This window comes from Quercus robur, chromosome 6, assembly GCF_932294415.1.
Source record: "Quercus robur chromosome 6, dhQueRobu3.1, whole genome shotgun sequence".
In the NCBI taxonomy this organism is placed as follows: Eukaryota; Viridiplantae; Streptophyta; class Magnoliopsida; order Fagales; family Fagaceae; genus Quercus; species Quercus robur.
Window position 1 is genome coordinate 49703786 of NC_065539.1, and position 14365 is coordinate 49718150.

At 32.9% G+C, this 14365-nt stretch overlaps 2 protein-coding genes across 3 annotated transcripts; one reads left to right on the plus strand and one right to left on the minus strand.

Moving 5' to 3' along the window:
• Positions 1–213: 213 nt before the first annotated feature.
• On the plus strand, positions 214–4939 carry LOC126689271 (endo-1,3;1,4-beta-D-glucanase-like). 2 transcript variants are annotated; one of them, XM_050384411.1, is made up of 7 exons: positions 214–452; positions 1292–1313; positions 1761–1887; positions 2290–2380; positions 2497–2586; positions 3068–3168; positions 4611–4939. In XM_050384411.1, the coding sequence occupies exons 1-7, from the start codon at positions 305–307 to the stop codon at positions 4749–4751; spliced, it is 720 nt and encodes a 239-aa protein (XP_050240368.1). In that variant the 5' UTR covers positions 214–304; the 3' UTR covers positions 4752–4939. The 2 variants fall into 2 exon arrangements, with proteins under 2 accessions (XP_050240368.1, XP_050240369.1); XM_050384412.1 differs by lacking the exon at positions 214–452 and adding an exon at positions 550–981.
• A 1244-nt stretch (positions 4940–6183) lies between these two features.
• On the minus strand, positions 6184–9911 carry LOC126689274 (endo-1,3;1,4-beta-D-glucanase-like). The gene is made up of 7 exons (XM_050384414.1): positions 9651–9911; positions 8984–9005; positions 7812–7938; positions 7400–7490; positions 7140–7229; positions 6648–6748; positions 6184–6457 (listed from the first exon to the last, which is right to left on the minus strand). The coding sequence occupies exons 1-7, from the start codon at positions 9796–9798 to the stop codon at positions 6317–6319; spliced, it is 720 nt and encodes a 239-aa protein (XP_050240371.1). The 5' UTR covers positions 9799–9911; the 3' UTR covers positions 6184–6316.
• Positions 9912–14365: the final 4454 nt, after the last annotated feature.

The following is a 14365-nucleotide window of genomic DNA, read 5'->3' on the forward strand; positions in this document are numbered from 1 at the left end:
TATTCAGATCTAAGTTAACACAAATATATTATATCATGTAAAGCAGTAGAAAATAAGTAACACAAAGATATAATGACCCAGGAAAACCAAACCGGTAAAAAACCTGAAAATAATTTAACCTAACTATTCTTAAGGTAAAACAGATCCACTATAAAATAATTGAAATTTACAAAACGGCGACTTAGACCACAAATATCCATTATCAACCCTTATTTCTTTACAAAAACCTCACAACCTCAAAAGATTGTGGAGAGTGTTTGTGTTTGACTGTCTGTGCTGCTCTGCTGATCAAATAAGAAGAAGAATGGCAGGACATCAGTGCTGCTCTAACCCACCAACTTTAGACCCAAGCGCTGGAGCTGGCCATGTTGAACAACTCTGTGGTCTCAGCACCTATGTCACTGGCTCACCTAATGCCAAGCATGCCATCATTCTCATCTCTGACGTCTTTGGTATTTACACGTTTCTTTGATACTTGGCTTCTTTACTCACTTTTTTTCCTAGGCAACAAATTTCACAACTGTTGGGTTTTTATTAGTTTTAGTATGGATCCATTACATACATCATTTTATAATCTACTATTAAGAATTTGTCAACTCAGTAAGTAGCTGTAAAATATTTTGTGAAAAGTTATTGGTTTTTCACTCCAAACTGTAACCTGGGCGTTGACTTTTATGGTTAATGAATAATTGGGTTATATATACATGAATCTGGAGGTAAATTGATTAGCACCTCCAGTAATCATTCAGAAATGGAAGTTCCTGATCCTTGGAAATTCTGTGATAACATAGGGGCCTTCGAAATTCCTGATCCTTGGAAATTCTAGAGAGAAGTAGAGAACCCAAAAAAAAAAAAAAAAAAAAAGGATTTCTATTTAGTATCAGAGGTTCATATTTTATCTTCATTAATCTGTATGCTGTATGTTGCTTCGAAAAATGAGTACTATTTTTCTAATGATTGGAGTGTTACCGAGATCATACGGTAATAATAGGAAAATGTTTCTCTCCGAAATCTGAACCCTCGCCCATATAATTTATTAGAGACTTTTTTGTTGGATAAAATTTATCAGAGACTTTTAGTCACACGCAAATTTCTTTTAGGCATTTACGTAAAAAAAAAAAAAATTGCTTACTTATTTATTGTTTTTATACTATTTTTCTGTTCTGGCCTTGGTTGGGTATCGAAAATTAATGTGGAAGTGGTGAAATTCTTGTTGAGCAATTATTGGCTATGTTAATTGATTCATTACCACTATCATGTTCCAACTTATTAAGTTTGATTTTTCCTGCAGGATACGAAGCTCCAAAGTTGAGGTATGCTTAATTCTCTCTCTTTTCTTTGTTTAGTTTATGAATTTTGCGTAGTCCATCAGATTAGGCTTTTTTAACAAGTCATTCTGTAATGCGTAACTTACATTGTGACTTTTCGTTTAGGTGGCATATATATTAGTTAAAATTCAGACCCAACACTCTGAAACTTAGCTGGCTCAACTTGGTCAAATAGTGGTCACTTTCAATTACTTACATTTTTCTTTCATTTAAGAAGCAGAGTATAACAGAAATAACATACGTGTAATTGTCTATTCAAAGCTATATTAGGCTGTTTTGAATAATAAGTGCAACAACCAGGGTTTTCCCACCAAAAAGTTGAAGTTGTGATCTATCATGCATGTTCATAGAGACACTCACAAATAATCAACATTGTGAGTTTGTGCTTTTTTTAGCTTCTGAAACTAATGTTAGCTGCTTTATATATAAAAGGAAGCTTGCAGACAAGGTTTCAGCTGCTGGATATTATGTGGTAGTTCCTGACTTCATACGAGAACCCTTTGTGCTCGAAGATATTGCTAATAATCCTCTAGAAGTTTGGTTGAAGGATCATGGAACGGTCGGTTATAAATTTTAATTTTTTCCTGGAAATTGTTTATAAGTTTGTTTTTTACTTATCAAAAAGAAAATGTTTTTGTCACAGTGACCCTTTTGTGAAACTTAAATGTATTGCTACATTTTCATTTGAGATTATATTCTAAAGGCCTCCATTGTGGAGTTTGGGTATTTTGCATATTAGGCTGTCTGAATTTATGTGTGAATTCAGCTGCACAATTGCTTTATTGTTATTGCTGTAAGTAACAAATAGTTCATACTTCATAAATTATTGAACTAGCTGGCTGTGTCCACCTTTTGCGACCTTGGTTAAAATTGGTGACCCACTGACCCTAATATTGTAGTTTTCTACTAATTGCTATGCAATTTTCAGTTTGCACTAATAGTATCATAATTATTTCTATAGGATAAAGGATTTGAGGAGGCAAAGCCAATAATTGAAACTTTGAAAAGTGAAGGTGCTTCTTCAGTTGGGGCTGCAGGCTTTTGCTGGGGTGGTGAGTTTTTTCTCTATTAATTCTTCTTTTCTTTCTTTTTGAGTATCTTTATACAGCATTTTATTGCTTGAAAAAAATGCTGACATTTGAAATTTTACATTCTTCTCACTTCTCAGGTAAGGTTGTGGTTGAACTTTCAAAAGTTGAACTTATCCAAGCTGCAGTGATATTACATCCTGCAGGGGTAACAGTGGATGATATCAAGGGTATGGATTTGAATGGATCCCATTGTATAACTTTTTCAAGAGCTTTATATTAGTTTCACTAGATTGTTAGTTTGCAATTTCGGAGTGTAAAAGTGTTTTTTGAAGAACTTTCAAGAAAAAACTTCTAGCTCTTAGTATACTCTAGCAATTAAAATATTGGAAGTAACTAGTAATCACAAGTACTTGACTTTATAAGTTTCCTTCTTTCCTTTTTCTTGAGGTCAAAGTATATTTGTTTGCTTTTAGCATGCAGATTTACAATGATTTAATCTTACTAAACTCCTTCTCTGTCATAATTTTGCATTTTCCCTGGATGTTGGAAATCAATTCTTGTTCCAATATTTTTTTTTCGACCTTCAAGTTGCTTGCAGACCAGGACTTGCTAAATTTATTTATTTTCTAGTAAGAGTACAAGTATAAGGAAGAAAAAAAATTAACAATTTTGTGTCATAGTTAACTGGTATTTGGAGATTGATTTCAGGTGTAAAGGTTCCCATTGCAGTACTAGGAGCTGAGATCGACAACTTTGCTCCACCCGAACTCTTAAAACAATATGATGAGGCCTTAACTTCTCAATCTAAGGTAGGAAGATCAAATCCTTGTCTAGTTTTATTTTTAATTTTTTATATCCATTTTTATATGCTTCTTTATAGTGCTTAGCTGTTACATTATTTTATTATATATCTCAACCTTTTCTGGTTATGATTTTTTCTTCTTCTTAGATAATAAGTAATAATATTTTGGTAATAATGTTGATTCATCATTCTTCTATTGAGGTTTGACTGGCTACATTTAATTTTTTACGTATTGGAATATTTGAAACATAACTATGATCCTTTTAGCCTAAATTTCATACTTTTAGCATTAGTTTCATCTCAAGAGTATTTTTCTTGGTTTTCTAGATGAAAGAGTGAATGGTAGCAAAGTGTACACCCACACTAGTCTTGTGTTATGTGGCCAAGTGCTTGCTGAAGCATGCTCATGCCATATCTCTAGATCCCTCCTATATTGGGATAAGATTTTTGGCTTGATAAATTACAATTTTTGGCAACCTAACTGCACTTAAATGCTTGATTAGGTCTTTCTTCTATGTAACAAAAAATTTTCAAAAAATGAAATTGGTTACATGAATCTTTTGCCTTATCCTCTGTTATATCATGACTTCTTCTTTGGTCTTTTCTTGGCATTTTGATTACTAATGTTAACCGTGGCATCTTTGAGCTGGGCTTTTGTCATAAACATATAGGTTGGGGCCGGCTAAGTAGGGGAAAATGGGTATTTATCCCTAATTTGAAAACTATGTAGCAAAATGCCTATGTTTTGAGGCTTAGTAAAATGCCCTTGTTAAGGAACTCGATTTTAACAAAATCAAGTTCAGTGTAAAACTTAATATCCTCAAAATCGAATTCTATATATATTTTTAAGTAGAACTCGACATTAATTCCACTTAAATTTTACTAATGTCAAGTTCCACCTATAACTTGATTTTGTTAAAATCGAGTTCAAAAAATAGGGGCATTTTGCTACATAGTTTTCAAATTAGGGGTAAATACCCATTTTGGCTGGCGTGTTTCAAATCTTTTCAATCAAACAAATAAATTTTCATCATGGTGTTTCATCATCTTGTCCTTGAAACACCTTAACTTAGGTCAATCTTTTCTTACTAGGGCTATAGATTTCTCAGCAATTAGCAGTCGGCAATCAATCCATATTGGTGTAACTTTTTCCCATGTTCTCCCAATTTTTGCATTGGGTGATGGATCTTTGGCTTTGGTTTTGATGATGTGATCATAGAATCTTTGGTTTTGGCTAGTTAGTGTTATCAAATTATTTTAAACAATAAACAGATATTGATCATGGTGATCTTGCCTTTTCCTTTAAATGCCTTTTAATTAACTTAGGCCAATCTTCCATATTGAGGCTATAGTTTGTTCATGCAATCAATCTATTTTGGTGTTATCTTCTCTAATGTTTTCCTAGTTTTTCCATTTGATAGCAATCAAATAATGTTTGATTCTTTTCAGGTGGATTTCTATGTTAAGATATTTCCAAAAGTCATTCATGGGTGGACAACTAGGTACGAAGATGAAGATGAAGTAGCTGTGAAGTCTGCTGAGGAGGCCCATCAGAATCTGTTGGACTGGTTTGCGAAGTATATTAAGTGACAATGTCAAATTAGCTACTTGTGTGCTACGCCTGGGTTTTATATTATTATATGAGTTACAGTGTGTACCTAGTCTAATATTGTTCTTTCCAAATGTTTGAGAGTATTAAAATTTCAAGTTACACTTAGTGTAAATCTAAACAGTGTTACATCATCCAATAACTTGTTATAGAATTCATATTTTGAAAATTCCACCTTTGAATTACATGTTCTATATGTTTTTACATTTATACCAATTTTCATGTCAATTGGATGTTATTTACCATTTAATCCGTAAACTCATCTTTTTTGCATTATTTTAAATTACAAAAACTTGAATTTAAACAATTGATTGATGACATGACTATTAATCTTTGATCACCTTGAAATTTTGTAAGCATGGAGAATATATGAAGATAATGTAATCTAATGGTAGATTTGTCAAAATTCGCATCCAATTAAAAAATATTGACTGGTGTAACATTATTTAAAATCAGACCAGGTGTAACTTAAAATCAATATATATATATATATATATATATATAGATTGATTGATTACTTAATATTTGCTTTTCCTAATTGACGAAAAATTGTTGATGTAGTTTCATTAATTTGAAAGAATCACAAAATGAAATGCTTAACGCAGGCCATTAACACTACCTATGATCGAATCAATACTTAGAATTAAAACAAGTAAAAATAATCATCATAGTGGAAGTTCTATCCCGATATTTGGAAGGATAGCATGAACATAATTTGGCACATGTTACATGTAAACATCAAGCGACCCATAAAATGTCATGTACCCAGAATCTTGTGGCTCGTAGATTGCTCGATTTTCTGATGAAGGAACAAATTCCCTCCCCACTCCCCACTTGTTTTTAAAGAAAAAAAACATAGACAAACAAAAACTTGTAACGTGCCATGTAAATTGAAGCAAAAATTACTCCCACAATGAGACAAGACCTGGCAAGAACTTGGCCATTTATAGAGAGCCTCAGACACAAGCTCTTCAACTTTTCTCAACCTCTAATAGCTCAAAGGCATCAAACATCAATCACTTTTATGGTTATCATTACAGTGTGGCAAGACCCTACAGAAACTTCTCCATTTTCAAAGCCCCCAGTATACCATTTTAGTGCATTTTAACCGCTGATAGCTCAAAGGCATCGATATTGAAGTTGAAATCATCGAATTTATGATGTAATGATAACCATATAAACCATTACAAAGCATTCAAAGAACTTTTATGGCTTAGGTGAAAACATTCATCGGACAACAGTGAAATTATTCAGTGCATCTGGTGTATTACACTTTCTTCTCACATAACGGTGAACCTATATGTGTCTAGCATATGAGACCCACATTTACTCAAGAGGAAAGTGTAATATATACAATTGATTTATTAAATAATTTCTCTAGAAAAAGGGACTTTGCTCTCACTACAACCATACTTTTAGATAAAGCATGCAACTTTTATTCACCATTTATTCATAAACTCATCCAAATTCTTACATACCACATATTAAAGTATAGCTGTATAATGTAAAGCCAATACATAACACAAAAGTATCTAAATTGACAATTTCACTTCACGTACTTAGCAAACCATTCTAACAGGTTTTGATGAGCCTCCTCAGCAGACTTCACAGCTGCCGCATCTTCAACACTATACCTGATTGTCCACCCATGTTCAACTTTCGGAAATATCTTAACAAAGCCATCCACCTGAAAAGAATCAAGCATTACTTGAATTAGCCAAAACTTAGTAGAAAAAAAAAGAAAAAAAAAGTTTCATAATTAGAAAGGGAAAGGCATATAAATTTAGTTAACAGCTTAACGCTGAAAAGTAGTGTTTAAAAATGAATAACCAAGGCCTTTTTTTTTTTTTAAGAGGACAAGGATTTGATTTTCTTACTTCAGATTTAGCAGCTAAGACCTCTTCAAACTGTTTCAAGAGTGCGGGCGGAGAGTTTCGGTCAATTTCAGCTCCTAGTACTGCAATTGGAACCTTAACCCCTGAAATTAATTCCAAATATTGATCAGAACAATGAGACAATCCATTGATTTTGTTCTTCTTGAACTTGTACCAAACCTCAAAAAAAAAAAAAAGCAGCCATTAAGTACGATAAAAGCAGTGATTTCTAAGAACCAGGTAATGTATTATTATATCAAAATGCCAGTAGCAAATAAATAACCATTAACCTCAAGAGAAAGGGGAAAAAAGTAACTAACAAAATCTGGTACTTGTAATGACATCTAACATCTTAATTGCTAAAGTTCGATAAGAGCTAGAAGTTCTTTCCCGAAGGTGCTTCAAAAGACACTCTTGAAGTTTTGAATCTTTAAACTAACAATCTAGTGTAACTAATATCAAGTTTTGAGAATTTTTAAGCATATGAATCCATACCCTTGATATCATCTAGAGTGACAAGTGAAGGATGTAATAGCACAGCAGCTTGGATAAGCTCAGTTTTTGCAAGCTCAACCACAACCTTGGCTGAGAAGAATACAAAAGTTCAAATGTCAGTATTTTTCTTCTCAAGCAATAAAACGCTACATTATTTAAAATGTTAGAAATTTAGAATTAATAATGAAAAAAAAAATTAATTATAATAAAACTCAATAGGGTGCTAGTTTGGGAATGAAGAGATAATAAGAAAAACTCACCACCCCAGCAGAACCCTGCAGCCCCAACTGCAGAAACACCTTTACTTTTTAAAGCTTCAATTACTGGCTTTGCTTCCTCAAATCCCTTGTCCTGTTGCAATAATTACAGAGCTTTAGACACCATTAGTGCATACTGAAAATTGCATAGCAATTAGTACAAGGCACAGCAATAATAGAGTCGACAAATTCAATTAAGATCACAAAAGGGGGACACATCCAGGTAGATCAATATTTTAGGAAGTATGAACCATATATTGCTTTCAACAATAACAATAAAGAAGTTACAAAGCTTAATCCAAACACATATTCAGACAACCTAATATGCAAAATACTAAACTCACAATGAGACCCTATAATCAGCAAATCAAAATTATAAGCAATTTTCAGTGAAGTATAAAAATAAAAAACCAACCGGTCCATGATCCTTCGACCAAACTTGTATGGGCCTATTAGCATTGTCAAGCACAAAGGGTTCTCCATGGAAGAAGTCAGGAACTACAACATAAAATCCAGAAGCTGCAACCTTGTCTGCAAGCTTCCTTTAAAATAGAAAACAGCTAACATTAGTTTCCATAATCGAAAAGTAAGCACAAACTCACAATGTTAAGTGTGTGTTTGAACAAGCATGTGTAGATTACAACTCCACATTTTAATGGCAAAATCTTTATAGTCGCACTTCTTATTCAAAATAACATAATATAGCTTCAAATAGGCAATTACAATTATCTATTGTAATCTGCCTCCAGAATGAAAGAAAAATAAATGTATTTCAAATATTTGATCAAATAAAGTCAGCTAAATTTTAGAATGATGGCTCTGAATCTTATATATATATATATATATATATATAATATCAGGGGAATCAAATGATTCGCTAGCAGATCAATAATTAGATTCACTTGAGGTTAAAATATCAATATTAAATGAAACAGAAGATTGTGACTCAAGTATCCAAATCAAATCTTTTTTATCACTGTTATCAATATTTAAAATATTAAGTTTATTTTTCAATTTACCAGTTTTTTTGTTTGCATTCTTTACTAAAGTGACCGTATTTTCCACAATTGTAACATTTTCCTTTACCAAATTCTATTTATCATGTTTTTTTGTAAACATTTTTCTTTTTAGCAGAAAAGTCATCAAGTTTCGTGTATCTTTATTTTTTATAATCTTTATAGATTTGATCATCACTACCAAAAAAAAACTGCCTATAGCAACTTTTTTTTAGTGGCGGTCACTACATGCATGTTTCTTTTTCCCTTTTTGCCTTAGGGGTAAACTAAATTATTCACAAAATTTACCCATTTTATATTTAGCTTTTTTATTTTTTTTTAATTGTTGTATCAAGATTTTTGATAGTGCTATATGCGTGTGTGTGTGTGTGTGTTGGGGGATCTAAACCGGAAAGTCAATATTAGAAGAGTTCATCATTGATATAGAGAAATCTAGGGCGACAACTTTTGTCACCATTTTGTTATGGTCATTGGTCATATAGGAATGGTGGGTCCATGTGTTTTTTATTTTTTATTTTTTTATATGATTTGGATCCATGTTTAAATGAATGGTTATGAGATATAGCCATACCTCAAAATTGGAGCCTCATATCCTGCAGGAAAAACTCAAAATTGTTAAGATGGAACATGATAATGTTAATAAATTAACATAGCCGATGATTTTATAGCTGGTACAGACAAACAAACATATATATTATATTGCATAAAAAAATAAAAAGCGAAAACATTTACATAAATGACTAGAAAAACACCAATCATCAATAAATATATCCATTTTTCAAAGCAACATCAGAGAGTACTGAATGTAGAATGTAAACCTTTGACACTGATCGAAATCCCTTTTTTTTTTCTCCTTTTGTTTCTATAATGCCCTACGTTTTCCGGTTTTCACAGAAATTCTTTTCATAGTAACATTTCATTAGAACAGAGAAATTCCAAGGATAACTGAAGGTGCCAATCAATTTTCCTCAAAATTCATAAATAATTCAATTAAACAAAAAACAATGGCTATTACACATGCGCATGCGTGTTTTTAACCAACTGAAATCGTACTTGTACGATTACAAGTACAATTTCAGTTAAAAACATGCATATGTATAACAGTGTATGTAAGAGTTATTTCCGAATATCTCAGAACCCAAAAGCCAACACCCAGATGAGACCACAGTTTGAAGTGAAAAATAGAGTAGCCAAAGAAGTGAAGTGTGAAAGAAATGTGTACGTAGGTAGGTAGGTACCAAAACCGTCAGTGATGAGAAGGATGGCAAGCTTGGAGTTGGGAGAGCCAGAGACGTAGGTGCTGAGACCACCAAGCTGTTCAACATGGCCAGCTCCAGCATTTGGGTTCAGGGTTGGTGGGTTTGAGCAACACTGAGGACCAGACATTATTATTATTCTCTCTTTTGCGTTTCCTTCTATGAACAGCAAACACAAAACAAAACACAAACTGCTCCTCGGTCTTTGGGCTGCGGGGATTTTGTGTAGTACTTGTACATGGTTGGTTGGATACTTGGATATATATAAGAAGGTCTAATTTGGGACACTCTGGATCCTAGTTTCTGCTGGATCGCATCATCACTGATGTCACCTCAGATTTTTTATTTTTTCATTTTGGTAGCTCATAGTTACAATGAAAAGGAGAATGAACCTAGACGTTTCGGATTGAAACGGCATTCCTAGATATCTGACCACCATATATTTTGTTAGTGATATATTAGATATATGAGCTTAATGTAATGGGTTTAAACTCACTCCTACTTGTACTAGTAGTCTAGGGTTTAGTCGCTTATATATATTCATGTTATGGTTTATTGTAACACATGTAATTATACTACAATTTTATACAATAAAGTTATAGTCTTTAAGGGTTTCCTCCATGAACGTAGGCCAACAAGACTGAACCACATAACTCTTGTGTTTAGTTGTTCTTATACTATACTTCCACTTCCACTCTAAGATATACAACATGGTTTAGCATATCGCGTTACTAATATATTTAACATATTTTATGTATGACATTACAATGATTTTATTGATACATAATGGGAGTAGGAAATGGAATTCAAATTACAGACATTTGGTATGATAAAAAATACTAGGGTAAAGATTGAGGATTATGATAGGTGTACACTTTTTACCAGTGACGACTCTACATTATAGTTAGGGAGTTCACAAGAATACCCTGAATTCCAAAAAAAAAAAAAAAAAAAAAAAAACCTAACTAACTTGTTTTGTCAACCCTAAAAAAATATTGACACCCTGACTTCAGAATTCTAAGAATTTGATTCAAGATAAATAAGAGTAATGCTATGTTCATAACATTTTTATAACAAATTATATGTGGTAATTAAGTTGTTACTGGTTCTAATATGGATTCACTACTAGTATCACTTTTTTATCCACTAATAAAAACTTGTTACTTAGAATTTGTTGTTAAAATATTGTGGATATAGCATTACTTCAAAAAAATCTTGGCCCCAAACATAATCTTTAACCCTTAAATAAAAAATAAAAAATAAAAGCCCAAATAACTATAATAAAAATTGGCTAAAATAAGAAGTGAATAAGAAGTGTTTTGGGGGGGTGGGGGGTGGGGGGGGGGGGGAGGGGAGGGACCACAATTCAACTTCTTAGAACCAGTCTAAAAACAGGCTCGTAGGACGTGATGTTAAATGCCATAAAAGATTTGAATATGTCTTTTTTTTCTTTTTCTTTTTTTTCTTTTTTTGATAATATGAATGTCTTCCTGATCATCACCAATTGATTTTGAGGTATAATGGTACAACTCACGGTTCGACAAATAGCATCATGACCAAGGTCATGGATTTGAGTCACTGGAGTGTCATTACAAGGAAGGGATTGTTAGGAGGACCACAATTCGACTCTACTCTCTCTCTCTCTCATCATTTCAAACTCTATCTCACTTATTACTCTCATCTCAGCATTCCTAGTTCTCACTTTATCTCTCATCAGTCATTTTTTTTATTTTATTTTCCTTTTATTAGTAGAAGGAAAATTTTTCTTAAAGCCGCCACTTCTTTTTACCGTCTGTCATGATCTTGAATGATTAAGTACACAAAAACATTAGACTCAAACCAAATGCTTACAATAAATACTAGTAGTTGTTATGTATTATCATGAGTCATATAAGTCGATTAACATCTTTTAGTATTTCCATTGAATACATATTCAAATTCTCTTTTTGTGTTTTCAGGGAATTTGTTTTCAAATTCTCTTTTTGTGTTTTCAAGGAATTTGTATTCAAATTCTCTCCAACCATGGAATTTTTCGGGTAAAGAAAATAGTAGTACTATTCTCAAATCCTTACGCAAAACGTGCGGGAGGCTGACATAAGGGAATACGACATGAGATTAGCACTTGGCAGATGGCATTGGCAAGATGGTGAAAGGGATAGTTTATATTGTATTATGTTGCCCGCTAGTTCACATAATTGCGGCCGAAAAGTATTTAGTTTCCAACTCATGATTGGCTTTTACCATGAAATCTTATTATTGAGAACTTTTAGATTTATCAAAATTACTTCACCACAATAAATAAATATAATATATATATATATATATATTTTTTATATTGGCAACCACATATTGGTGGCGGCCAAATGTTTTGAGAGATTCGATTCTACACCACTATTAGGAGTGGTACAAGTGCATATGTCGGTTGGCCCAAAAGCCATTGACAACTTTATGGAGATTTCCACAACACCACCCCCCCCCCCCCCCCCACCCCCTTCCAAATTTATGAAGTGTGTTGAGAACAAATTTTTCACAACACATGGCTTCATTTTATTGACAATCCGCACCACGTCAACATTATCATGGATTGTGGAAAAATCTCTTTTAAAGCCCAGAAGAATCTATATTCACAAAATGACGTTGAAGCCCATGGTTCAAAACTCATGGGAATATAACCTCATCAAAGCCCATAATTCGAGCTCATGGCACAACATCTCATTTTTGGCTCATGATCCAAGCTCATGAGTCTCATCGAGGGAATTTTGGGAGTCGTGGTTTAGAGGGCCAAGAAATATGTTCAGTAAAGCTCCAGTAGTTCAAAGTTAACAAAGGAAAGCATGTTGTTTAGCATGACTTCCCCAATTCCCTGAACTCTGACAGGTCAGTGTGCAAAAAGTAATATTTGGTAAGCCTCTCATATCACATAATACTTAAAATGATAAAACTCTCCATACTCTTTACATAAAAATTAATGTTCATCATATAATATAAGTTCAAAAATGTAATTATAGTATTTCATATAAATTATATTATTATTATCTAAATCAATTTCAAGCACATGGCTAAATATATATCAGTATCTCATATCTACCTTTAAATGCTCTCCTTACTGTCCAAGATTTGGTTAAAATACAAAAAAATCATAATTACATCTCTAAAACTTCATCAAATATCAACCAACTAGTCTATTACTTACCCAAATTATATATGAACTAAACATATAATTTTCCAAAAAGAGAAAACTTAGCCAAAAATACCAACAGCAGCTCTAGCAGAAGCTGCAACAGCTCCAACAGAAATAGCTTCTACAGAAACAGCTTTTGCAAAAACTGCAACAGTTCCAGCTGTAGTACCAGAAATAGAAGGATCTCATAAAGATTATGTTCAAGATGTTTGGTGAAATGCCAAGCCACCTATCTCTCAACATTCTCCACCTAATGAAAAGTGCATTGACATCTTTGCTTAGGAGTACAACACGATGCTTAGTTTAGATCCTGACTTGGTGATACATGCTCTCAATGTCAAGCCATGGAGAGATTTATCATGACATATGGACTTTCCATTGCTGTACTCATGTCATTACACTGCTGGACTGTCATAACTTCATTGATATATGGCTGGAGCCTTGAACTTTCAAGATAAGTCACCACATCACTATCTTTAAATCTATATTGAATATATGTTACTCTACTAGCACTATACCACTTAATACAAATTACTTTAATATTATATCATATACATCATTCAATCAAATCTATCACGTTAAGTATATATTACTTTATCTTGAACATTATTGCAATCATTGTACAAAACATATTATTTATTTCAATAATCATCATGATTTTTAAATATTGGGCTTTGTCTATTTTGTAGGCATAAAACCCATAAGAATTTTCATCCCAATATAGAAGCCTCATCCAAGAAATTCAATAACTCCTTGCCGCTGGAATCACCAATCTTGTTCCAATCAATAAAAGAAAGTTTTTCTGAATCATCCACTGAACCAAGTAGATTGGAGATCATCAAATATGCTTTATTAACCCCATCAAGGCCATGGTAGCCCCACACATATTCAAGGCCATGGTAACCCCATGCACCCTAAAGCCATGGTGACCCCATACATCATATTACTAGAATCATCAAATTCACATGAACCATATCATTGGAACCTTTGGAATCTTAAGCATCATCAAGGATGTCAACTACCTCACACCTGGGGGCTTTGATCTAAAAGGCCCAATCAAGCCAGCATCTTGGCACCCGGAGACCTTTATCTTGTGAGGGAGGTTTACGATAGTGACTATTATTGTCTAGCCATGGTGGAAGGCAAAAATCTCCCAAAACCTATCAATGGCAAATGGTTGGAGCTATATCATGCTTAACTCAATCATCATATTTCCAATAAACTACCTCGAAAATAACTAGTAAGCATTATCTTTTGCCTTAAACCAACTATGAGTATTTCAAGATATTTTTTCTTACGTCAATATTTGTATTTCTATCTTACTCGCAATGATGACCTTTTACAACTTGGTATCTCCAAAATGAACTATCATGACTCCGACAAGTTATTTTCACAAAATAAAATGTATAACTTCCATTACCATAGTTTTGGTTTAAGTGCATCAATTTTTTTTTTTTTTTTTTTTTTTTTATGATCAAAACATATTTCAAACTTATAAATATTCAAATTTGATAAC

Bases quoted from the DNA above. Each gene is read 5' to 3' on its own strand.
- LOC126689271 (XM_050384411.1), top strand. From the start codon at position 305: ATGGCAGGACATCAGTGCTGCTCTAACCCACCAACTTTAGACCCAAGC. The intron at 1,888-2,289 runs GTCGGTTATAAA...TTATTTCTATAG, and splicing joins GGTTGAAGGATCATGGAACG to GATAAAGGATTTGAGGAGGC. The intron at 2,381-2,496 runs GTGAGTTTTTTC...CTCACTTCTCAG, and splicing joins TGCAGGCTTTTGCTGGGGTG to GTAAGGTTGTGGTTGAACTT.
- LOC126689274 (XM_050384414.1), bottom strand. From the start codon at position 9,798: ATGTCTGGTCCTCAGTGTTGCTCAAACCCACCAACCCTGAACCCAAAT. The intron at 9,006-9,650 runs GTACCTACCTAC...TTTTTCCTGCAG, and splicing joins TCTCATCACTGACGGTTTTG to GATATGAGGCTCCAATTTTG. The intron at 7,491-7,811 runs GTTGGTTTTTTA...TTATTGCAACAG, and splicing joins GGTCGAAGGATCATGGACCG to GACAAGGGATTTGAGGAAGC.